This window comes from Oncorhynchus clarkii, chromosome 18 (genome assembly GCF_045791955.1).
Source record: "Oncorhynchus clarkii lewisi isolate Uvic-CL-2024 chromosome 18, UVic_Ocla_1.0, whole genome shotgun sequence".
Taxonomy (NCBI): Eukaryota; Metazoa; Chordata; class Actinopteri; order Salmoniformes; family Salmonidae; genus Oncorhynchus; species Oncorhynchus clarkii.
Window position 1 is genome coordinate 29,757,985 of NC_092164.1, and position 26,038 is coordinate 29,784,022.

Below are 26,038 nucleotides of genomic sequence, written 5' to 3' on the forward strand. Positions count from 1 at the left end.
GCCAGTAGGCTACGTCAGATAACATCACCCCGCCCTCGAAACAAGCCGATTGGCGCGGCGCATATTGAATGTAGGTCTTTTCTATATCGGCTGGACAGTGCTGCCAATCAAGGGTCTATCTATTACGAATATCTCACGCCTATTTGCGCTCCATGGCACCATTTGCTATAGGCTACATGAGTACATTAATGCGGTTCATTTGCATTAGACTAAATAATGTTGTAGGGCTATTCTCAGATAGTCTAGAGATATATGATAATTTATTGATCACCAATGACCATTGATTGATCACAATTCATATTGTAATTAAATATCACAGTTGAATGCTACAGGAGAAATCTGGCAGGAGCTTAACATGCGTGTTTACGCTACAAAATGATATAAAGTGTCCTGTACTCCGAGCATGCGCTGACCAACTGGTAAATTGGGGCGGCATGTAGCCTAGTGGTTAGCGCATTGGGCCAGTAACCGAAAAGTTACTAGATCGAATCATTGAGCTAATAAGGTAAAAATCTGTTGTTCTGCCCCTGAACAAGGCAGTTAACCCATTGTTCCTAGGCCGTCAATGTAAATAAGAATGTGTTCTTAACTGACTTGCCTAGTTAAACATAAAAGTGTCTTCACTAACATTTTCAACTTGTCCCTGACTGAGTCAGTAATAACAACATGTTTCAAGCAGACCACCATCGTCCCTGTGCCCAAGAACACTAAGGTAACCTGCCTGTAGCCATGAAGTGCTTTGAAAGGCTGGTCAAGGCTCACATCAACACCATTATCCTCAAAACCCTAGACCCACTCCAATTTGCATACCACCCCCACAGATGATGCAATCTCTATTGCACTCAACACTGCCCTTTCCCACCTGGACAAAAGGAACACCTATATGAGAATGCTATTCATTGACTACAGCACAGCGTTCAACACCATAGTGCCCTCAAAGCTCATCACAAAGCTAAGGACCCTGGGACTAAACACCTCCCACTGCTACTGGATCCTGGACTTCCTGAAAGGCTGCCCCCAGGTGGTAAGGGTAGGTAACACATCTGCCACACTGATGCTCAACACGGGGGCCCTGTCCCTATTCACTCATGACTGATTGGCCAGGCATGACTTCCAACACCATTGTCAAGTTTGCCGATGACACAACAGTGGTAGGACTGATCACCAACAATGATGAGACAGCCTATGGGGAGGAGGTCAGACACCTGGCCATGTGGTGCCAGGACAACAACCTCTCCCTCAAAGTGATCAAGACAAAGGAGATGATTGTGAACTACAGGAAAAGGAGGACCTTTCTCATCGACGGGTCTGCAGTGGAGCAGGTTGAGAGCTTCAAGTTCATTGGTGTCCACATCACCAACAAACTATCATGGTCCAAACACACCAAGACAGTCGTGAAGATGGCACGACAAAACCTATTCCCCCTCAGGAGACTGAAAAGATTTGGCATGGGTCCTCAGATCCTCAAAAGGTTCTACAGCTGCACCATCGAGAGCATCCTGAATGGTTGCATAACTGGCAACTGCTCGGCCTCCAACCGCAAGGCACTACAGAGGGTAGTGCGTATGGCCCAGTACCTCACTGGGGCCAAGCTTCCTGCCATCCAGGACCTCCATACCAGGCGGTGTCAGAGGAAGGCCCTAAAAATTGTCAAAGACTCCAGCCACCCTAATCATACTGTTCTATCTGCTACCGCACGGCAAACAGTACCGGAGCATCAAGTCCAGGTCCAAATGGCTTCATAACAGCTTCTACCCTCAAGCCATAAGACTCCTGAACAGCTAATCAAAGGGCTACCCAGACCCCCGTTTTCCACTGCTGCTACTGTTTATCTATGCATGGTCACTTTAACTCTACCTATGTGTACATATTACCTCAACTACCTTGACTAACCGGTGCCCCCACACATTGACTCTGTACTGGTACCTCCTGTATATAGCCGCGCTATTGTTATTTTACTGCTGCTGTTTATTATTTATATTCTTTGTCTATATTTTCCTTCTCAAAGCATTGTTGGTTAAGGGCTTGTCAGCAAGGTATATACTGTTGTATTTGGCGCATGTGACAAATACAATCTGATTTGATAAGGTTGCAGTTCCCCTGTGACCATACCAGGTATGGATTTGAGGTGATTTTTGCGTGAATGCAACTAAGGGTTCATTTAGTTTTTGATCATGACTGGTAATATAGTTGTTGGAGTGCAGTTTCTCCTGGCCCATAGACAGACTACATACATCATGCCAAGGTAATTAACAAATCTCTTTAACATGATGAAATTTCTTCATAGCTCGCCTATCACCAAAAATAAGTTCCGTTGGATTGTTATGCATCAGTGGAAAGTTATGAACTCAATACATTTCCACAGAGCAGAACACAATTCTCTTTCTCAGACATCAAGAGTGCATTTAGATGGATATAATCCCCATGATAGACACTGAAGGATGGAAATGGCATAATGGTTATCAATGCTCATGCGAGGGTTGGTCAGTAACGTTCAGTGTTTGGGTAAAAAAACAATATATTCACTCAAATCACTCTCAGAAATCCCAGACCTAGGGCAACAGCACTATATGTCGTAACATTGTGGGAGGCAACCCATCTGCCTAGGGCTGGGTTCCCGTACTGGCGGCCTGCAGGTGGTTTTATTTGCCCCCACAAGTTCTCTGAGCAAAAAAACATACTTTAAAAACAATTGTTGGACATAAGACTAAGGAAAACATTTTAATTTTGGGAATCTTTTCCAAAGTACTCCCACGGATAGATGTGATCGTATAGGGAAAAAAAATGAGAAAAATTTAGATTTCAGTTTACTACCTGAATTGACTGATTTGAAAGGGAAATGACTCAACCCTGGTACTACTGCCATTAGACAATTTGAAGTAACTAGACTAGAGTAGCAGCATATCTGTTTTAGCAGGTTTAGTGTATCCCCATGTTTAATACAACAACAGCCACAAATAAAAAGATTTGACAAGGGCGAGTACAAAAACAATTCTCTTTACTTCTTCAGAGTTCAGTATCTTTCCCACACTGTGTGGTCTGGTCAGTGCCTCAGGTTCCCACCAGAGGGCGCCTGAGTAGAGCACATTATTATACAGCAGATAGCAGTACAAAAAAAATGAATGGGGTGAGAAAAAGGCAACTTGGACAGAATGTTTTTTTTTTTTTTTTAAGAAGGAAAATTACAAACACCTGACATGACAATAATATGAACATTGATATTATTTGCTCTGTTATTTGGTCTACTTCGAGGCCTCTAGCAGAGACCAAATTACAAAAAAAACAGATTGGACAAAGTTACTGCATTTGTTCACATGCATTCCCAAAAGACATGGACACATTGGATATGACCATGATGTCACTACTTGTAGCTATGCCAACACCATCCAACAGCACTGATATCACAACTTCTGTGTCCAGTGAAGGATATATAAAACAGTTGATTCAATGTATAAAAACAAAAAGTCCATTGACATAACCAAGACATTATATAATTACATTTTTTTGTTCATTGGTTGATTCTCCTGCATTCCAAGATGGACAGAGGCGTGTTTTGGGCAAACGTTCAGGCTGCATATCTACAAATTTTTCTGTGGCGCCATTCTTTTCTCTCTGGAGGTGTGGGTGGGAGGACAGTCAAGTACATTGAGGAGTGGCCTGGGTCTCCTTTGGATTCATCTGCTCTGGGTCAAAACCAGGTATGTATGTATGTGTGTGTAAGATGACCACGCTCCCACCAGGGGTCAGTCAGTCTGTCAGTGAGGGGTCTGTGTTGGTCAGTCACAAAGTATGAGGTAGTGTGTTGGTGTCAGTGCTTTGCTTTGCTTGTCGCCAGGCCAAATGTCTGGGGGGGAGGGGGGGGATAATGTGGACAGGGCATTGTCATGTACGGGGAAATCAGTTGTTCAGTCCAAAAGAGTCACTAAAAGTGCTTCATGTACTCACTAGCCAGTTTATTAGGTACACACATCTAGTACCGGGTCGGACACAGCTTTGCTTCCAGAACAGCCTGAATGTTCCATGCAATGTTTTTCCACTCAATTGTCCAATGTTGGTGATCACGTGCCCACTGAAGCCACTTCTTTTTGTTTTTAGCTGATAGGAGTGGAACCCGGTGTGGTCATCTGCTGCAACAGCCCATCCTTGACAAGGATTGATGAGTTGTGGGTTCCGAGATGCCATTCTGCACTTCACTGTTGTACTGCACCGTTATTTGTTTGTTTGTGGCCCACCTGATAGCTTGCACAATTCTGGATGTTTTGTTTGTCACATCATTCTTGGTAAACCTTAGACACTGTTGTGCATGAAAAGCCCAGGAGGGAGTCTGTGATCCTGGACCCGGTGCGCCTGGCACCGACAATCATACTACGCTCAAAGTCACTTGCTTAGGTCACTTGTGTTGCCCATTCTAACATTCAATCGAACAGTAACTGAATGACTCGATGCCGGTCTGCCTGCTTTACATAGCAAGCCACGGCCACATGACCCATTGTCTACAGGAGCGATCCGTTTTCGTGAAAGAGGCGCTGTACCCAATAAACTGTCCAGTGGGTGTAAGTGTTTTTGGGTATGTAAAAGAGAGATTTGGGCATTGTAAACAGCTTATCAGATAAGGTTGGGTGAGAGAGATCAGAGCAGTCATTGTCTCTTCCCCTGCAGCCCTCCCAGTCTCCCCTCCTCCGCCTCCTGTTCCTCAGCCTTCATTGGCAGCCACCAGCTGGCCCAGGCCCTGGCGGACGTACACAGCCTGGATCTCCTTGGTTTTGAGGCAGAAGTCGCAGGCCCAGACGGCAGAGCTCTCCCGGGTCAGCAGCCCGTAGGCCGGCTCAGTCAGGCCCGTGCAGTCACGGTGGAACCAGCGCTGGCACGAAGCCTCGCACAAGATGGCATCCTGGTCGTCGTGCACCTCTGACAGACAGAAGCCACAGGGGAACACCATTCCCGGGCCCCCCAGCTTTCCTGGACCGGCGCCTGGGCCCGTGGAAGTGTTGGCGGGGCCGGGGGGCAGCGGAGACTGGGTGTTGGGAGTGGAGTTGGAAGGGGGGTTAGGGTTGCTGGGGGTGGTGTTGCCCCCGCTGTTGGTCAAGTTGTTCTGGGCAGAGTTGGGGGGAGCATTGGGCATGGGGCATCCACCAGGAGCGTTGTTCTGCTGGTTGTAAGGGGTGGAGCCAGGGGCAGAATTGGGCAGAGTCGACTGCTGCGGGGGCGGGTTATTGGAAGAGGGGGTGTTGGTAGAGTTGGGCCCCTGCAGCTGATTTGGCGGCACCTGCTGAGGCTGGGATCCGTTGAGGGGGCCTGTGGGGGAGGAGTTAGGGTTGGGCTGGGGCGGTGCTGAGGGGGGCTGACCGGTTGTGTTGGGGTTGGGATGCTGGTCAGGGTGTCCAGGGAAGCCTCCTCCAGGCTGGGGAGGGCCAGAGTTGGGAGGCCCGGGGGGAGTGTTGTTGGGACCTGGGGGACCAGAGGAGTTTAAGTTAGGCTGCTGAGGAGGCCCAGACTGGGGCCCACCTCCACCAAAGTTCTTCCCCTCCTCATTTCCTGGACCCGGGGGGCTGGGGCCTGGGTAGGGCACATCTTGTGAAGGAGGGAACTGTCCTTGAGGGGGTAGACTTGGCATCCCTCCCATGTTTCCTCCTGGGCCACCTCCCATGGCCCCCATCATGTTCATCCCTCCAGGCATGCCCCCCATGGGGTTCATGGGGCCATGGGGGGGTCCCCTGGGGCCTCCGCCACCTGTTAAAGGGGGGCTGTTGAAGGGGTGCCCACCCTGTACGTGCTGTTGCTGCGGGGGCATCCCAAACCGAGGGTGCGGTGGCCCCCCTCCTCCAGGACCCCCCATACCACCAGGGGACAGCATGGGGTTGAACGCCGGTCCAGGGTGCATGGGGGGACTGAAATTGGGGGGCATGTTAAATTGCGACGGACCCCCAGGCCCCGGGAAACCTCCCCCACCACCCCCACCCCCGAAGCCAGGCATCCCTCCAAAGCCCAGCTGGTGGTGCGGTCCTGCGTTGGGTGGTCCTGGGCCGAAGGGCGGTCTCCGACCTGGACCTCCAGGGCCTCCTACGGGTCCTCCGGGGCCCCCCATGAAGCCCATGCCCCCAGGGCCCATCCTGCCTCCACCCCCATACGGCCCTCCTCCTCCACCTGCCCCGGGGCTGGGGAGGAAGGGACCCCCTCCTGGACCTCCAGCCCCACCGGGTCGGGACGGCAGTGACGGGGGGCCAAAGTCATCGTCAAAAGGGTTGGAGGCAACCAGGTGGTCCACCATGGGGGTGGGAGGGGGCGCAAACTCAGAGAGGTGGGAGAACGCGCCACCAGGCCCCTGAAACACACAATGAGTAGAGACAAGAGAGAAAGGATTATTGAGATTGAACGAGGTCAGTTTGGTAAGAGCAGAGAAGCTACACATAGTGTAGAATGGTTGAATAGTAAACTAGTGAAACCACTGATCGATGTAACAAGTTGTCATCTATGTTACCACAAAAACTAACTTGACGAGTTTAGATCATGATTAAATGTGTAACAAATCACAAGACCAGCACAAGAAAAAGTGAACACAACAAGTAAAACCTTCTCCCAGACAAGGCCACCAGTCAAACACGGCGAACATGTTTACATTAAGGAAGAATGTCTTCAGATCAGAATTGCCAAGGCAGTCGTTACCTGAGCATTGGATTTCCTCTTCTTCTTCTCTGGGCTCTTCATTTGTCCACCTAAAGAGGGGAAGAGGAGAACAGGAGAGATAAGAGGGACATTCTAGCAGTATATTTCCAGTTTACAGATTAACATACACATGGTCTATTTTTCCCTCATTCCCTAAGAAATGCTTTTTGTGAGGGTGGGTTTGGAGTAAGTAGTGGGAAGATTAACCATGTTGACATTGCGATAAATACAACGCAAGACTTTACATTTGTAACACAGAACCCAGATGTAAAGATCAAAGTCCAGAACCAGGAGAGGACAGAGACAACATTCCTGACTGACTGGCATGAGGACAGTGTGTGGAGGTGAGGACCACAGTCACCCAAGCCACGGACTGTTCACTCAGCTACCTTCAGACAGGTGCATCAGAGCAAAGACGGAATAAAAACAGCTTCTATTACCAGGCCATCAGACTGTTGAACAGCCATTACTAGCCATCTACTAGCCATTTTTTTGTGGGTGTGCATCACCATGTGATGCACACCCACAAAAAAATATATATATAGATATACATAAAAACAACTCATACTGCTGAACATACCCTTCTTAGTGTCTCGTGTAAATTTATCCTGGGTAAATATGTATAGATTGCTCGAAACAGAAGTATATCACATCACTCGCAACCAATACACTCATTTGATTTCAGTGTTGAACAGCCAAGCAGAGAGATGCCAGGTTTGGCTAAGTATGAGACACAGAGAGGAAAATAATGGACATCATGAAAATGTAGAAATTAAGTTAATACCGGGCCATTTACCAGCATGCAAGACATGAGAGTAGCAGGACAAAAACGATGAGACAGAACAACAGACTGCAGACACGTGGATTTGCAGCTGTGGTAACTAATGGTTAGTTCTGATCTGAGACAGACGAGATGGATGGATAAATTATCAAAATCCTACCTTTGCCTCGCTTTCCTTGGCCTTGTCCCGCCAGGAGTCTCCCCGATTCGGCAGCCATTAATATGACTGTTGGTGCTGTGCAATGTCACCGTTCATATCATGTAAGAAAAATGTAAAATGACGAATAGTCTTGAGAATTTGGACCCGAGCAATACTAGCATGTGGAGTCAAACAGTCTTTGGATTTGAGGACAGTTTCTATAGATAGATAAGTAATGTGCGTCTTCCCTTGCAATTTACAACTCGATATCTTGTTCCCCACACTTTGACTGTCACGGGGTTTGCTGGCCAACACACATGCTCAAAAACTGTGGCTAGCCAGGGTTACTTTCAGCAGCCAGCTTAACACCCCCCCCCCCCCCCCCCACCCCTCCTCCCTCTAAAAATGATCACTTACAGATGTGTAACGTTAGCAATTAAGCTAGCTAGCTGTATAGCAACGTTAGCTATCACATTTGGGTAACATTAGTCGTTAGTTAGCTATGTTTTTTTTTAATAGATTACATGTAGATTATGATTTATAACAATGAATAACCTACATTCAATTTGGTTAATTTACACATTTCGCCTCTATGATAGCCAGCGGCGCAAAATAACCGGTCTCTAGTTAATAAAATGTTGATTAACGTTAGCTAGCTAGCCTGTTAGCATTATTGGGAAGCAAACTATACCCTTTCTCCGTTGCTTGCTCTGTAGTCGTTAATATGAACCTCTCCAGTGTGTCATTGCCGATATACCAGTCCTCACACTGTATATGCTTTCTTTTGTGGTACAGCTTAAAATAATAATTGAAACAAACACACACATTTTGCCATATTAATCACGGCCTACTATCGCCGCCGGACAAAGAGGGCCAGGCAAGAGAGACGCGCATCCGGGAACATTACAACTCAGAGGGAAAGTAAGGTTGTCCTAAAAAAGAGTTTTCTTAATTCAAGTCAATTTCTGCATCTAGATTAACAATAAACGTAATTACACTTATCAATAATTGTAAGTGTAGTTTAACTGATTTATTTTGTGTAGTAAATAGCACACATGATATAATTAATTTGTTCATTTCTGAAATTAGCACCCCTTTAATTTCAGGTTATGGAGCAGTCTAGAACGGACCACTTTCAACGCTGAGGTAGGGATGGACACGCATAGGCGTTCCGTTTTACAATGCAATCTGGGATCCTTGGGGCGTCCCTAACCTAAACCCCAACGCTAACCTTAAAAGTAGCTATTACTGTAACCTTACCATTAACATTTCAACTTTAATGGGGCAGGGACGTCCCAAGGGTCCCGGATAGCAAGGGGCAGGGACGTCCCAAGGGTCCCGGATAGCAAGGACCATGGGGGTGGCTATCAATCATAGGGCAAGGTATCAAGTGGCTCCAGCAACTTGTACTTAGTCTACTCTATTGTCCATACATTGAATGAAACGTATAATATATATATATATATATATGAAAAAAGGAAAGTAAAGAGAATCTATCAAAACAGATAAATAATTATGAACACTTAAAATGCTGTCAACAATATATATATATATATATATATACAATATATATATACAATATATATATTGTTGACACCATTTTAAGTGTCATTCAATGTATGGACAATAGAGTAGACTAAGTATAAGTTGCTGGAGTCTCTTGATACCTTGCCCTATGATTGATAAAATTCAAACCCAAATTTTAACCCAATTTTAACCCCAAAAAAGAGACTCTATTTGGGTTCAAATTTGGGTTTGAATTTTGCAGAAAAGCTGTGCCACCTGGTACCTATGTCATACAATGTTGCTATGTAGCTTTTTAGACTAGATGTAACATAGTAAACGTCAATCTGAGACACACAAATGAGTATGATATCAAATCAAATCAAAATCAAATACAATTTTATTTGTCACATGCGCCAAATACAACAGTGAAACCTTACAGTGAAACGCTTACTTTACAAGCCCTTAACCAACAATGCAGTTTTAGGAAAAATACAAAAAAATAAGAAAATAACATATAATTAAAGTAACAAATAATTAAAGAGCAGCAGTAAAATAACAAAAGCGAGGCCATATACAGGGGGAACTGGTACAGAGTCAATGTGCGGGGGCACCGGTTAGTCGAGGTAATTGAGGTAATAATGTACATGTAGGTAGAGTTATTAAAGTGACTTATGCATAGATAATAACAGAGAGTTGCAGCAGCGTAAAAGGGGGGTCTGGGTAGCCTTTTTTTACGCTGCTGGGAGGGGGGGGGGGGGGGGTGGTGGTAATGCAAATAGTCTGGGTAGCCATTTGATTAGATGTTCAGGAGTCTTATGGCTTGGGTGTAGAAGCTGTTTAGAAGCCTCTTGGACTTGACGCTCCGGTACCGCTTGCCGTGCGGTTGCAGAGAGAACAGTCTATGTCTAGGATGGCTGGAGTCTTTGACAATTTTTAGGGCCTTCCTCTGACACCACCTGGTTAGAGGTTCTGGATGGCAGGAAGCTTGGCCCCAGTGAGGTACTGGAGGATCAGGATGCTCTCGATGGTGCAGCTGTAGATCCCTTTGAGGATCTGAGGACCCATGCTAAATCTCCTGAGGGGGAATAGGTTTTGTCAAGCCCTCTTCACGACTGTCTTGGTGTGCTTGATGTTTGGTATGGTTACATAAGTCAGAAGGTTACATTAGGGTTGATGGGTGGTAACATATTGTACAAATTGCAATTTGTAACATATCAGACAAATTGTAAATCATAATATATCATACAAAATGGATGATGGACATCCACAAATTAAAACATACCATACTATGTATTTGTACTGTCCTGGACTTACATTTACTATGTTTTGTCTACCCCTGAGTCCAGGTTGCCCTAGTGAAGACAACACTGCAAAACAAGGTTGTTGGGAAGGATGAAGTAGTCTAGCCAATCCTTTGGTCCAAGCTATTAACATCATGGACAAAAACATATAAAAATACTTTCCTCATCTTGCATCCATGACACAGGCAGCCAGGATAGTAGACCACTCTAGAAATAATCACCTCCCACTGTAGGCTAGTCTGTGTTCCTGCTATGTTATCCCACCCCTCTTTCCCACCCCTCTCAACTTCTGGCCACAGTCAGTGGGCTACATTGTAAGAATAGACAGCCACAAGATTTGACACTCTGGGAATGGGATCACTAATAAGAACCAAGAAAAACTTTCAATTCTTTCGAGTTTTCCCACTCCAAAGACTTCTCTTCATCCAAAGGGAATAACTCTACATGCAGCTAAATGGAAGAGGGATACGACCTGACTTAAAGAAAATCACAAATGGGATAAAAGTAGGAAGAAATCTTCCAATATAGGCTACCGCAGGTTTTTATTTTGTTATAAGCTATCACATGTAGGCTATTTGTTATTTATTTAATTTTGGTTTAATCTTGTGGCCTTTATTAGAAAACTAAATTTAACATGCCTATTAAGTTAGCCTAATCAATGTTTCATCGGATTATCAAATGAAAATAATCATATTCTATTTAATTTGGAATTTCTTATAGCCCAGAATTAGACAATTTGACTATTATAACAATATCCGCTTTTTTTTTCTCAAAGTAAAAGATAAGCTAGTGAGGACTTTGGACTACATGCAGAACATCTCAAAAAACAGCCTTGTGTTGAAGCAACGCAAGTCTTTTGTGTCAGAATAGCCTACTCTGATTTCTAAAGGTGCGTCTTTGGGGCTGGCACAGTGCATGGCGCATAAAGGTGTTGGACCAAAGAAAGTATTAGCTTTATACAGAGACCATGGCAAAGTGGTTCAAAGAATTCCCCATCAATTTGAAGAATGGTACTGATAGGATCCGCTCAGCTTCAGAATCAGGTTCCCAATCCAGGGGTAAACTTGGACTGGTAGCTGGCATTGGCACTAAAGTAACCAGCTCCAAAGTGAGTTCGAGCAAAAACTCGGGAACGGATAGTAGTGTTGGTGGTGGAGGCGTTGGTGCTCTACTGTCTGGAAGAGATAGAAAAAATTCTGCCGAACTGGGAAGGAATGGCACACGTTCGATAAAGGATGGAAAAGTTTGGGATAGCCTTATAGGTAAAAGTCGCAAAAATTCCAAAGCAGAGACGCCAGTGTTTGATGAGCACCAGCCACTGAAAAGTTCCAGATCTGCGAATGCCTACATCAGTCGTCTGATTAAAGTCGATAAGAAGGACAAGAGCCCAAACTTCAACAGCAGCCCAGTGGTACTCGATACAGAGAAATCACAGCCACTGTGCAAAACAGAGACGGTAAGAAATGTTGAAGCACTTTAGAAATTGTAGACTATTTCTATTTTCAACTGTGATGCTGGACTCGGGGGTAGACCTAACATTGTAAATGTAAATCTGTCTCCCTACATTTAGTATGATATGTTACGTTTCGTATGGTATGTACAATGCATTCAGAAAGTATTCACCCTTTACCTTTTCCACATTTTGTTGTGTTACAGCCTGAATTGAAAATGGACTAAATTGAGCTTTTGTGTCACTGAGCAACACACAATACGACATAGTGTCGAAGTGGAATTTAGTTTGTAGAACATTTAAGAAATTAATACAAAATGAAAAACTGAAATATCTTGAGTCTATAAGTATTCAACCCCTTTGTTATGGCAAGCCTAACTAAGTTCAAGAGTAAAAATGTGCTTAACATGATTTTTGAATAACTGCCCCATCTCTGTACTCCACACATACAATACTCTGTAAGGTCTGTCAAATCATCAAATCAAATCAAAGTTTATTTGTCACATGCATTGAATACAACAGGTGTAGTAGACTTTACAGTGAAATGCTTACTTACTGTACAAGCCCTTAGCCCTTAACCAACAATGCAGGTTTAAGAAAAATAAGTCTTAAGAAAGTATTTACTGGGGCCTCCCGGGTGGCGCAGTGGTTAAGGGCGCTGTACTGCAGCGCCAGCTGTGCCATCAGAGTCCTGGGTTCGCGCCCAGGCTCTGTCATAACCGGCCGCGACCGGGAGGTCCGTGGGGCGACGCACAATTGGCCTAGCGTCGCCCGGGTTAGGGAGGGCTTGGTCGGTAGGGGTGTCCTACCGACCAGCGACTCCTGTGGCGGGCTGGGCGCAGTGTACGCTAGCCAAGGTGGCCAGGTGCACGGTGTTTCCTCCGGCGCATTGGTGCGACTGGCTTCCGGGTTGTTGTCCTTAAGCCATTTTGCCACAACTTTGGAAGTATTGTCCATTTGGAAGACCCATTTGCGACCAAACTTTAACTTCCTGACAGATGTCTAGAGATGTTGCTTCAATATATCCACATAAATGTCCCTCCTCATGATGCCATCTATTTTGTGAAGTGCACCAGTCCCTCTTGCAGCAAAGCACCCCCACAACATGATGCTGCCACCCCCGTGCTTCCTGGTTGGGATGGTGTTCTTCGGCTTGCAAGCCTCCCCCTTTTTCCTCCAAACATAATGATGGTCATTATCGCCAAACAGTTCTATTTTCGTTTCATCAGACCAGTGGACATTTCTCCAAAAAGTACGATCTTTGTCCCCATGTGCAGTTGCAAACCGTATTCTGGCTTTTTTATGGCGGTTTTGGAGCAGTGGCTTCTTCCTTGCTGAGCGGCCTTTCAGGTGATGTCGATGTAGGACTCATTTTACTGTGGATATAGATACTTCTGTCCCTGTTTCCTCCAGCATCTTCACAAGGTCCTTTGCTGTTGTTCTGCGATTGATTTGCACTTTTCGTAACCCAAAGCACGTTCATCTCTAGGAGACAGAACGCATCTCCTTCCTGAGCGGTATTCGTGGTCCCATACTGTTTATACTTGCGTACTATTGTTTGTACAGATGAACGTGGTACCTTCAGGCGTTTGGAAATTGCTCCCAAGGATGAATCGGACTTGTGGAGGTCTACAATTTTTTCTGAGGCCTTGGCTTCTTTTGATTTTTCCACGATGTCAAGCAGAGGCACTGAGTTTGAAGGTAGGCCTTGAAATACGTCAACAGGTACACCTCTAATTGATTCAAATGATGTCAATTACCCTATTAAAAGCTTCTAAAGCCATGACATCATTTTTTAATATTCCAAGCTGTTTAAAGGCACAGTCAACTTAGTGTATGGAAACTTCTGACCACTGGAATTGTGATATAGTGAATTATAAGTGAAATAATCTGTCTGTAAACAATTGTTGGAAAAATGACTTGTGTCATGCACAAAGTAGATGTCCGAACCGACATGCCAAAACTACTTTGTTAACAAGAAATTTGTGGAGTGGTTGAAAAATGAGTTTTAATGACTCCAACCTAAGTGTATGTAAACTTCCAACTTCAACTGTAGGTAGGAATAAAGTATAAATATATCAATGATCTTGCTCTTGCTGCTGGTAATTCTCTGATCCACCTCTACGCAGACGACATCATTCTGTTTACTTCTGACCCTTCTTTGGCCACTGTGTTAACAAACCTCCAGAGGAGCGTCAATGCCATACAACACTCCTTCCATGGACTGCAACTGCTCTTAAATGCTTGTAAAACTAAATGCATGCTTTTCAACCGATCGCTGCCCGCACCTGCCCGCCTGACAAGCATCACTACTCTGGACGATTCTGACTTAGAATATGCGGACAACTGCATATCCCTAGGTGTCTGGTTAGACTGCAAACTCTCCTTCCAGACTCACATTGTGCATCTCCAATCCATAATTAAATCTAGAATCGGCTTCCTTTTTCGCAACAAAGCCTCCTTCACTCATGCTGCTAAACATACCCTCATAAAACTGACTATCCTACCGATCCTTGACTTTGGCGATGTCATTTACAAAATAGCCTCCAACACTCTCCTCAGCAAAGATGTAGCCTATCACAGTGCCATGCGTTTTGTCACCAAAACCCCACATACTACACACCACTGCGACCTGTATGCTCTCGTTGGCTGGCCCTCGCTTCATACTCATCACCAAATCCACTGGCTCCAGGTTATCTATAAGTCTTTGCTTGGTAAAGCCCCGCCTTATCTCAGCTCACTGGTCACCATAGCAACACCCACCCATAGCACGAGCTCCAGCAGGTATATTTCACTGGTCATCCCCAAAGCCAACTCCTCCTTTGGCCGCCTTTCCTTCCAGATCTCTGCTGCCAATGACCGGAACAAATTGCAAAAATCACTGAAGCTGGAGACTTATATCTCCCTCACTAACTTGAAGCATCAGCTGTCAGAGCAGCTTACCGATCACTGATCCTGTACACAGCCCATCTGTAAATAGCCCAACCGTCTACCTCATTCCCCAAATTGTTATTTATTTTTGCTCTTTTGCACCCCAGTATCTCTACTTGCACATCATCATCTTCACATCTATCACTCCAGGGTTAATGCTAAATTGTAATTATTTCACCACTATAGCCTATTTATTGCATTACCTCCCTAATCTTACTACATTTGCACACACTAGACATAGATTTTTCTATTGTGTTAGTGACTGTACGTTTGTTTATTCCATGTGTAACTCTGTGCTGTTGTTTTTGTCGCACTGCTTTGCTTTAACTTGGCCAGGTCACAGTTGTACATGAGAACTTGTTCTCAACTGGCCTACCTGGTTAAATAAAGGTGAAATAAAATTTTAAAAAGTGACTAGGCAACAGGATATATAATAAACAGTAACAGCAGCATATGTGATGAGTCAAAAGAGTTAGTGCAAAAAGGGTCAATGCAGATAGTCCCGGTAGCTATTTTAACAAACTATTTAGCAGTCTTATTGCTTGGGGTTAGAAGCTGTTCAGGGTCCTGTTATTTCTAAACTTGGTGCGGTAGCAAAGAGAACAGTCTATGACTTGGGTGGCTGGAGTCTTTGACCATTTTTAGGGCCTTCTTCTGACACCGCCTGGTATAGAGGTCCTGGATGCCAGGGAGCTCGGCCCCAGTGTGATGCTAATGATAAATTCTAATAATACATTTGATAATTAGTCTTTATTTGTTTGTTTGTTTAGCTTGCAATAAGTTGTATTATGGGGGTATAGGCCTATATAGCAGTAATTGTATGAGGGGTGTATAATGACTACAAATTCAAAGTATAAACTTGAACTTGGATGACTATCAATCAATCAATGAAGCATAACTATTATATTATATTAACAGCCATGATTATTATAAGCTATAGTAGGCTGCAACAGGAATCCTACTCAAAAATAACATGTGGTGTCATTAATACTGTTGACACTGAAAAGCAAAGGAACAGTCGAAGCTGTGAAAGTTGATATCATTGTTTCAGTTTTCCTCCCTCCCCTTTGTCTCTGAATCTCATTGTATCCACTCCTCCTTGTCTGCCTATCTTTCCCTTCCTTTCCATCTCCCTCTAAATTAAATTAAATTCAATTCAAAGGGCTTTATTGGCATGGGAAACATATGTTTACAAGTGAAATAGATAATAAACAAAAGTGAAATAAACAATACAAAATGAACAGTAAACATTACACTCACAAAAGTTCCAATGGAATAAAGACATTTCATATTTTCACCCCTATTGAAAGTTATCCCTCCAATCCCCTCTGTTCCTGGCACAGTGTTCCCCCTCTCTCACCCTTCCACCCCATCCTTCTCTTTTCTCTCATTCAAGCCCCAGGTGAAGGCTATCATGTTGTAAAAAGCATTGTGTGCTAATCCAGGTCCCCTCTGGCTAGGCTTTGAAAATAAAAAAGCGAGTGAAAACGATGTAGAGAGATGGTGTGAAGAAAAAAAACATAAAAGAGGGAGGAGAAATAGAGAGTTTTATGTTTTGAGGGGTAAATCCCTTCCCTGACTCCTGAGTGCCCCAGTCGCTGGGGTTGTCAATCTGCCTGTCTTTGTTTGGCTTTGAAAGGGGAATATCTCTCAGGGGCCTCAGAGGAAGCTACAGTTTTTCAGCATTTCCATTATAAGACTTTATCCCGGTGTTTGGCTTAAAGACACAGACTTTTGTGTTTCCACCTATGAGGCCTGGCCCAAAAAAAGTATACCTGGCCCTAAAAAGACCAAACCTGACATGGGGCTGAGTAACTCAGGGTGTGATAAGTTGTAGCCTATATATAATTTCGCTTATCCTACACACCATATTGTGGTCAGGTCACAGGAAGTGCTAAAGCATGTGTGTGTGAGCAAGAGAGAGACAGAGATTGTGTCTGTGTGTGTTGTTGGAGTTGTCCCTAAAAGTGCTAAAGCCATCACCAGTTGAATCAGATTTGGCATACTCTGTGCTATTAGATCCTGGTAGAAGGATGGATGGATGCATTGGGGCCTACAGATGTAGGATCCTAATTTGATCAGTCTTTTGTTGATGATAATTTTCCTTGCACAGCAGGAAATGCAAACTTGTAGTGTATTCAAGTTTTTTAAAGTTTGTAATTTCCACTTTAACATTTCAGACTTGATTTGAACGTAAAATGTTTAATTCCCTACAAAAAATGTCCAAGAATTATGATCCACATAATTATTCACATTTCCTGTTGCTACAGCAATGTTTTCCTGCTGTAGAAAACTGTCTCAATTTAATATCCTACATCTGTATCAGTCATTGTCATTTACCATTATCATGCTTGTAAGGAAACATGACTAGAGATGACTTTATCTTGTTCACCAGCCGGCTCGCTATATATATATATATATATATTTTTTTAAATAACCTTTATTTAACTAGGCAAGTCAGTTAAGAACAAATTCTGATTTGCTGGGCCAATTGTCCGCCGCCCTATGGGACTCCCAATCACAGCCGGATATGAAACAGCCTGGATTCAAACCAGGGACTGTAGTGACGCCTCTTGCACTGAGATGCAGTCCCTTAGACCGCTGCGCCACATGGGAGCCCAGGTTAGGCATGACAGAACAAGAACATTTATTACAGCAAAACGACCCCCTGTACAGACACTGACCTGGTATCTAATATCAGGCAGTGAGAAACTTGAAAGGCCTTGGCACTGATAAAAAGACAGAGCAGAGCAGTCAAGTGTGAATGAATTCCTTTTGCAATGGTGGAATTTACCAGATACTGTAGGTGGTGTTGTTAGGATAATGGTTCTGGGACAAAGAAGATGAAACAATGATACCGCGGTACTCTCTTTGAACATTGACAATAGATGGGCCTGATTGGGTACTACTTTGTATGACTGATGATATATGTATGTTTGATCTCTTTGGGAAGCAGGGCAATTTAGATAATATATAAGATAATGTCACCAAAAAACCCTTGACGTCTCTTTGTTGTTATCTCACCTCTTCCTTTCCCTCTAGTGAATCATACTTCTACTCAGTGGGCACAGATTAAGACTAGTCTTGGACTAAAAACCATGCTCAATGGATAATCTAAATTGGAATAGTTTTGAAATCTAGGACTAGCCTTAATTTGTGTCTGGGAACCAGAGTCTTTGAGTAGTTTTCATGCGTATTAATTTTGCTGTGCTCCTTTGCTTCAGGTGATCATTCAGGACTATGCAGATCCCTTTGACGCCCACAAGACTCGGGAGCAGAGGGATGCGGAGAGAGAGGGGGAGAATGATGGATACATGGAGCCTTACGATGCGCAGCAGATGATCACAGGTGACACATACTATTCAGTATTTTGGCCTACTAAAATTTGGATAACAAGCATTGATTTTGGATCAGGTCCCAGCTTTGAAGATGAGGGATTGGCCGTTGGTAATCTGATCTGATATCAGTGGCCAGGAAAGAGCAGAGTTTTGGCTGTTTTTTCTATTGTTGTTCGTATGCATATTTTTTGTTTTAGGCCTATGTGTGTTGGTTTGTGCAGGCATGTGTGCGCCAGGCCATTGGCTGAACGCATTGGCTGAATTCTATGTATGTGTGTCTTTCATGGGTGAATGATTGGACTGCCATTTTCAGTCTAGCCAGAAAAGAGCGATTAGAAATGTTGAAGAACGTGAACTCAATCGCCTAGCACTGGAGGTTGCTATGGCAACTGTGTTGTGCTAGGACAATGGGTGAAGTTTCCTGTCTCTGCTTCCTTTTTCCTGTCTCTGTTTCCTTGTACTTTTCTCCTGAAAGGAAGTTGGCCCTCAGTGACTACCCCCCCATCCGCTATCCTCAGACAGAGCCCCTGCATGGCCCCCTATATGGGCAGGCTCTGACCATTTCTCAAAACATCCAGGAAGACAACTGATCGGTCGACCAATCACTTACTCTCTTGACCTCCTTTGATTCTGTCGCTTCATTGTTTTACCCAAAATGGTACAATACACTGGTGTGACACTGAAAATGGCCTGAAAAACACTAATCATCAAGGCTTTACCAATGTATATCTTACTACCTGGCTAATTTGGGAAAGCCCGTTTATATTGCCCTGGGGAATATGGCCGACCGCAGATAACAACATTTTAGTAGTGTGTCATACTTAAGTACATTCTCATATTGAAATGGTGCAGGAACACATGTGACCAGTGCATTGTGACATACAGTATTTAACAGTGGTTAAGTATTTTGTGACAGTCCAAGCTCAGCAAAAAATGTTTTGGCTTTGACATCATACAACAGCTGACATCACTCATCAGCTGCATGCTATGTCAAGTGAATAACTCAATGGCTCAACTGTTCAAAGCCCCTTTATGCTTATTATATTATTATTTATTCCATTTTATAAACACATCATGTTTTCTCGAAACACATCATGTTTTCTCTATTCCTCATTGTTGCACTGACCATAATTGTTAGTTCTGTTCTAGGATCAGTTAACCAACATTTATCAGATACTGATATGGACGTGTGAGGCAAAATACTAGCCTAGGATCAGTTGTCTGGGAATGGTAACTCTAGCTGTATCCTGTAATGTTGGGTCGGACACACCGTGACGACGAACAGCTAAAAGCTGGGTGCCGGCGAACGGTGGCTCCTTGTTACTGATTCAACATGTAGAATAATCTGAAAATGAACAGAAAATGGCGGCCAATACCACTCTGGTGTGTTTTCTCTAACAAGAGTCTCTGCTTTTTTTTAACAGAGATCAGACGGAGGGGTTCCAAGGACATGCTGAAGATGTGTGTCCTGCTGGAGGGGGTTGAGGGGGAGGTGGAGGAGGGGCGACCCGTGCCTCCCCAGATCTACGACATGACCTATGAGGGTGGTGTGGAGGGTGACGGAGGGAGCGTGAAGACCCCGGTCACCAGGCCAGAGTTAGATCCCCGGCTCCCTGCTGAGTACCAGCTGCCCTGGGAGTGGAAGAAGGAACAGATTGTCAAGGCTCTGCCTGGTACTATAGTCTAGACGAAAGACAAGACCTACTGCACAATCATACACAATTCTAGAACACTACCACTGGCTATGCAGCTATGCAACCACTATCACAACTATCTGCTGATGCAATGATGCATCTATTAAGTGGCTGACCCCTCAAGCTCTAAGGTCTATAATGTACAGTGCCTTGCGAAAGTATTCGGCCCCCTTGAACTTTAAGACATTTTGCCACATTTCAGGCTTCAAACATAAAGATATAAAACGCCCAATTTTTCAGTTTTTGATTTGTTAAAAAAGTTTGAAATATCCAATAAATGTTGTTTCAATTCATTCTTTTACATATTTTCTCCCTCTGCTCTGACCCCTCCTCGTCCCCAGCCCAGTTTAACTGCCCTGAGCTCCCCACCACAACCAAAGAGGACCCCCCCGCACTCACCCTCACACGGCAGCCCCAGCAGCAGCCCCAGCAGCAGCCCCAACAGCAGCAGCAGCATCTGCGACAAAAGAGTTGGAGCCAGAAGATCCTGAAGTCCTCTCCTACTTTCTTGCCCTCCCTCTCGTCCCCGCCCAGTATCAGCCCTGAGGCTGAGGTGTGCCGGGTGGACCCCACCCTGCCCCTGGAGAAACAGAGGTGAGGAGGGGAGACAAGGGAGGGAGACACGGTTTATAGGTCAACAGCAGGGGCAGATTCAATAGATTGTTGCTTTAAAAAAAAAAATGTATCTTCAGTTTTTTTCTGCAGCACATACCAATACATTAGATATGGAGATATGTACCTGTCACTCTCTCCATGTACAGGTATGGGAGAGTGGGGTAAGTTGAGTCATTTTTACATTCAGCATCACTATGTCAAGGGAAATATAGTGTTTTTTTCTAACCAAGGTATCTACATATAGTCAGAATGTTGTGTATCTCTATAAATAATCAGAATTCATGTGAACATAACAGTTTTGAAAACATATCTTGTCCAAAAAAAGTGTTCTCTTGGTACAACTTACCACAGGTATTGAGTAAGCTGAGCATAGGGAAAGGGTAGGTTGAGCTGACTTGGGGTAGTTGTCCTTGTGCCTCTGCTACTCTATCATAGCCTCTCTTTCGACAGACAATGTTTTTTTTTCTTCCCTGCCAATGTAACTCTTCCGTGTCATTCAGTCAATTTCTTTCATCCCTTGTTGCTGCTCAAATTGACTTTTTGTCCTTCTCTCACTTCCTTGGCTGCTCTCTCAAGAAACTCAAGGGACCCCTGCTTGTTTTATGTTTGTATACACAGGGCATGATGAATAAATATTTTGAGTTCATGTGCCTGACACATTGCAAAAATACTATACATACTATGCATAAACTGGACAAAATGTAATCCCCCATTGACTCAACATTTTGACTATATTAGCCCACACAGCTACAAGGATGCACTTTAATGCTATTTTCAGGACCTCGTAACTTGTAAAGACCCCAATGTATAAATGTATAAAACAATCTTAAAACGATCTACTTTGGTTTAAATACAAGCATCATGAAACCTATAACACGAATTCATTTGACTTTGTGAAAATCTGTTTTTTTTTGGACCTAACTTATTTACAATTTTTTTTAAATGTGTTTTTTCTGTCACAAATTACATGAAATTATGATCTCTTCCTAAATCTTTGGTCACATGATTAATTTAGTGTTGGTTTCCTTCGAACAAGTGGTGGCACATCCAGGGGAGAACGACGGCCCCCTCTGATTGAAGCCACGGAAGTTCAAGGCCAACTGCGGTACTGCAGGCATTGTTGGCAGAAAACAGGACTCCCCAAATATAGTGAATAGAAAAATGCCAATCTTTGAGTAATCATGGTACCAATAATTTATTATAATACAGCAGATGTATGTAATTGAACAGACTATTTAAAATTGCACACATATAAGGATAATTTAGTTGGTAATGTCAGCCTGCAGTTCCCCGGTCGGCCTTCAACTTGAGGTACTCAATTAGAAGACGCAGTACTGAGATAGCCTGCAATGGCACTTCCTGGAGTAGGTCAAACTGTGCACGTTATCTTTCCATGAGACGCCATCTTAACCGACTTCATTTGGCTTCAATACACTATTGAGTCTTTACATAGGAATGAATGGTGTCACATGACCGATGGCTTTGTCCATTCATATATACAGTCAACGAACCCTTTAGCTCAACCTACCCCACTCTCCCCTATACCTTGCAGAGCTACCTTATGTTGTTCAGATATTCTATTGTTGATATTAGTGAACCACTTCAATACAGGACTCATGTACTATTTTGTAAGCCCTTTGTACTTTGTTAGCTTCATGTGCTCAGGAGGGGCGCAGCAGTCTAAGGCACTGCATCTCAGTGCTAGAGGTGTCACTACAGACACCCTGGTTTGAATCCAGGCTGTATCCCAACCGGCCGTGATCGGGAGTCCCATAGGGCGGCATCCGGGTTTAGCCGGGGTAGGCCGCCATTGTGAATAAGAATTTGTTCTTAACTGACTTGCCTAGTTCAATAAAGGTTCAATATAAAAATCCTCCTCTGTTTTCTGACCCCTGTGCCTTCCGTTCCCTCTGTCCTTCGGTTGCTCTAGCTGGTACCATGGCTGTGTAACACGCCAGGAGGCAGAGTCTCAGCTCCAGTCCTGCAAAGAGGCCAGTTTCCTGGTGAGGAACAGTGAATCAGGAACCAGCAAATACTCCATTGCGTTAAAGTGAGTATACTAGTCACTAGTACATCTGTTTATTCTCTTCAGAGCTGATACCATACACAATATGTCCAAAAATAATTGCAGTTGATGCATTGGATCCCTTAATACTAATTTAAGGCTACATCTTATGAATTGTGTGGAAGAGCGAGCCATTGTTTGAATTTGAGATTTCAATTAAGTAATCAAGCCTTTTTAACTCTGTACCCTTTTTTACTCCATCTCTCTCAGGACAAGCCAGGGCTGTGTTCACATCATTGTTGCCCAGACAAAGGAGAATGGCTACACGCTGGACCAGAGTAGCTGTGTGTTTCCCAGCATTCCAGAGGTGGTGCACCACTACAGCACTCAGCGGCTGCCTTTCAATGGGGCCGAGCACATGACCCTGCTGTACCCCGTGCCACGACCTTACTGACTCCACCCCCACCACACTCAGGTGCACCCCAACAACCAAATGCCTCTGCTTCTGCATGAAATCATCCTCAATGAACATATCCAATCTAATGCTGGCCCCCAACAGCCTCAATACATATATCTCTTTATCTATTATCATTCACTTTTCAGTCCCTCTCTCTTTAATGTTATTTCATCCATATCAAAATGTTTTTTTTCAGTCTTATTTTCTCCTGGATAAACAGAAGACAGCAAGCTCAGAGACCTGGGTATTGCTCTTGCTGTACAATCATTCTCTCACCTTTCATATGCAGCTAATGCAAAACACCCAGGCATCTGTTTTGCATGTGAATTTGGGAGAAACTCAACCCACGCCTTGATTGTACAAACGGGGCAGAAATGAATGATCAAATGATTCAGAGCCCTGCCAGTTAGAATTTAGTCTCAATTCAAAGATGTGTAGAGAATACAGTATCATTAATCATAATTTTGGTTTAAGATGGTTTAAGCTGCAAAGGGATAAAGTTAGTGCTTTGTTTGAAGAAAAACAGTAAAGTGACTCTCTCACCCTCTGGTGGATGTGCTGGCTCACTGCACCAACTGTACACAACCCTGTGGAGAACAACAACTACTGTACCTGACAAAGACTACTATAGGGAAAGGGTGATACCTAGTCAGTTGTACAACTGAATGCATTCAACTGAAATGTGTCTTCTGTATTTAACCCAACCCCTCTGAATCAAAGAGGTGCTGGGGGCTGCCTTAATCAACATCCACATCATCGGTACCCGGGGAACAGTGGGTTAACTGCCTTGCTCGGGGGCAAAACGACAGATTTTTACCTTGTCAGCTCGGGGATTCGATCCAGCAACATTTCGGTTACCTGCCCAACGCTATACAACACTGTACAAAGACTACTTCACATCTACGCTCACAGCAAACATTTAAGTTGTGTTCTTAAACTTCTTTTTTTATATAAAGGAGAGATATCCTCCCATCACCCAATTTTCGTCATCAGTGAACAGTGACAGTTGTGTGACTATCTGTACCACATGCACTGTGAACCATTGAGTGAATCACCCTAATGTAATGTGCCATGTGTTAGGCTAGCGTCACCCTATGGGATTGAATATCCCTTGATAATTACATTAAACCACAGGCTCCTAATCCTGGTCTTCAAGTACCCACATGTATGCTGGCTTTCACCTCATATGATCTCTGCGTCATTAATAGAATTGTTGATTGAGCACTCTCATATGACTGGTTCGATTGTTGTGGTCTGTCACTGTAAATCCAAGACCATGGCCAATTTGCCTAAAGTGAGTGACTGTAAAACTGAGCATCAACAACTAGTTAAGATGTTGTTGGAAAGCTGATGGAGTTGTTCTATGTGTTAACTACTGACTGACACAAACCAAGAAACAAAATACTTGATTTAGATGCACAGCGCTATGGAATATGACTGAAAATGTGTCAACAGACCCCATGTTAATTTCCAATGTAAATTGGTGAGATATTTGGTGGGAAAAAAATCTGACATTTGATCTGTTTCTTACCTTCCCTGTCACATTGCACCACCTGGTGCTAACAAATAAAAAGTGGCAATGCATGATTGCTTTGATTTGATACTACGTTATCTCGCTCACCTGCTGGCTCTCTCTTCAATTCGAGCCTGGGGACGAGGTTAGATACCATGTAACCCTAGATAATGACTTGTGTGTACTCGTTATGAAAAGATATGCTGATACCATTGTCAAACCTACTTTGTCTTTTGGTGTGTATGTAGATACCTGCTATTGAAACAAGAATGAGTTACTGATGTTACTGATTGAAATAAAATGTCTTTAGATAGTCTATGGTTGTTTACCTATATCCTGTGGACATTTGTAGTCTCTCTTTTATTATTATTCAAGTGGAGCATACACGTAGGAATCTCGAATGATTATTATACACTTGGTTAAATAGCCAATGTCTAGTTGCTATTATTGACAGCTCTGATCGACATGTTCAATTGACATGGCTGATGTGACGTTCCCCTGTGGGGTGAAATAGGTTCCTCCCAACTTTTTCTACTCAAGGCTCTGATGAAGGCGAACTCCACCGAAACTTGCACCTGTTTGTTTGTCCAGTTAATAAATCAATCAGATCTATGCAGAAAAAGAGTGCTCCTTTTTCTTTACTTCCCTGCATAGTCATCTGTTGAAGTGTCCTGGGGTAAGGAATGTTTTTGGATGGAGTGGTCTGTGTTTGGATTGTACTGCCTTAAAAGCAGATAATATGTGAAGAAAGTCATACTGTATGGGATCAAGATGTTGTGATAGTAGTGTATGCGGCCATATGGAGGCGTGCTATGGGATGATCAAGGTCAGTACAGGCACCTCTATACACATCTGTGAATCCAAATGCATGCAGTTCATTAGTGACTACAGTTTTGTCTGTAAACATTTCAAAGATCATAGGCATATTGTAATATAATCTACTTAATTTAAAGAATACAGCTATTTAGACATTGCCCACTTACTATATTTCCCACACCAATTCTCTGTAGGCTTTTGTAAACCCATTTTTCAACGTCTATGTTGTTGAAAAATGTAGAACTTTGTCAGTATCGGGTGTGCTGCAGAGTGCATTAAATTGGTCAGCTTTCAAGCAGCTTATATTGCCGTATTGAAATGTGTAGTTCAGAGTGTAAAGGGAAAGAGTCTGGGGATAGATTGGGTGTTGCGTGGACGCAGCAGAGTGAGGATCGGGTGTAGGGTTGGGCCTGGGACAAACAGTTAAGGTAGACGTTAAGAGCAGGGGCACCCAGGTACAATTGAGGTAAATGCATCACAAAAAAATGCATAAGTGTAACATCATTACACCCAGTGGTATCAGGGATACTTAACGAGAAGGAAGGATGAACACCATCCCTCTCTCCGTCCTTGACTGTCTGTTTCTCACACTCTCCTTTGTCACTATATCACTGTGATATCTGAGTCTGATGATCTATCAACAGAATCACCTTGTCTTATTGAGAGGACATTCCATATGTGTTGGTCCTGAGTCAGGTTAACGTGAACATTGAGATGGTTAGAGTTTCAAGTCCACTTGTGAATGCAAGTCCTGGGACCTAAGTTTGGGTATACTATTCCTGAAAGAAACACAAACTAAGCACAATGTTTTTGTACCTCAGTTGTCTGG

General features: G+C 43.7%; 2 protein-coding genes across 3 annotated transcripts; one reads left to right on the plus strand and one right to left on the minus strand.

Moving 5' to 3' along the window:
• Positions 1-2,981: 2,981 nt before the first annotated feature.
• LOC139373303 (pygopus homolog 2-like) lies at positions 2,982-8,458 on the minus strand. The gene is made up of 4 exons (XM_071113684.1): positions 8,275-8,458; positions 7,605-7,679; positions 6,664-6,713; positions 2,982-6,322 (listed from the first exon to the last, which is right to left on the minus strand). The coding sequence occupies exons 2-4, from the start codon at positions 7,660-7,662 to the stop codon at positions 4,694-4,696; spliced, it is 1,737 nt and encodes a 578-aa protein (XP_070969785.1). The 5' UTR covers positions 7,663-7,679; positions 8,275-8,458; the 3' UTR covers positions 2,982-4,693.
• Positions 8,459-10,684: 2,226 nt separating this feature from the next.
• LOC139373304 (SH2 domain-containing adapter protein E-like) lies at positions 10,685-25,015 on the plus strand. 2 transcript variants are annotated; one of them, XM_071113686.1, is made up of 7 exons: positions 10,686-11,846; positions 17,996-18,119; positions 19,534-19,782; positions 20,145-20,397; positions 22,349-22,468; positions 22,694-22,898; positions 23,077-25,015. In XM_071113686.1, the coding sequence occupies exons 1-6, from the start codon at positions 11,358-11,360 to the stop codon at positions 22,875-22,877; spliced, it is 1,419 nt and encodes a 472-aa protein (XP_070969787.1). In that variant the 5' UTR covers positions 10,686-11,357; the 3' UTR covers positions 22,878-22,898; positions 23,077-25,015. The 2 variants fall into 2 exon arrangements, with proteins under 2 accessions (XP_070969786.1, XP_070969787.1); XM_071113685.1 differs by having other exon boundaries at positions 10,685-11,846; positions 22,694-25,015.
• The last annotated feature ends 1,023 nt before the right edge of the window (positions 25,016-26,038 follow it).

What these genes read in the sequence shown, in the direction of transcription:
- LOC139373303 (XM_071113684.1), bottom strand. Translation starts at nt 7,662, where the DNA reads ATGGCTGCCGAATCGGGGAGACTCCTGGCGGGACAAGGCCAAGGAAAG. An exon ending in CCAAGGAAAGCGAGGCAAAG is followed by an intron (nt 6,714 to 7,604) that starts GTAGGATTTTGA and finishes TCCCCTCTTTAG; the next exon opens with GTGGACAAATGAAGAGCCCA. An exon ending in AGAGGAAATCCAATGCTCAG is followed by an intron (nt 6,323 to 6,663) that starts GTAACGACTGCC and finishes TGTGTGTTTCAG; the next exon opens with GGGCCTGGTGGCGCGTTCTC.
- LOC139373304 (XM_071113685.1), top strand. Translation starts at nt 11,358, where the DNA reads ATGGCAAAGTGGTTCAAAGAATTCCCCATCAATTTGAAGAATGGTACT. An exon ending in CACTGTGCAAAACAGAGACG is followed by an intron (nt 11,847 to 17,995) that starts GTAAGAAATGTT and finishes CCTTTGCTTCAG; the next exon opens with GTGATCATTCAGGACTATGC. An exon ending in CTGCCCCTGGAGAAACAGAG is followed by an intron (nt 20,398 to 22,348) that starts GTGAGGAGGGGA and finishes CGGTTGCTCTAG; the next exon opens with CTGGTACCATGGCTGTGTAA.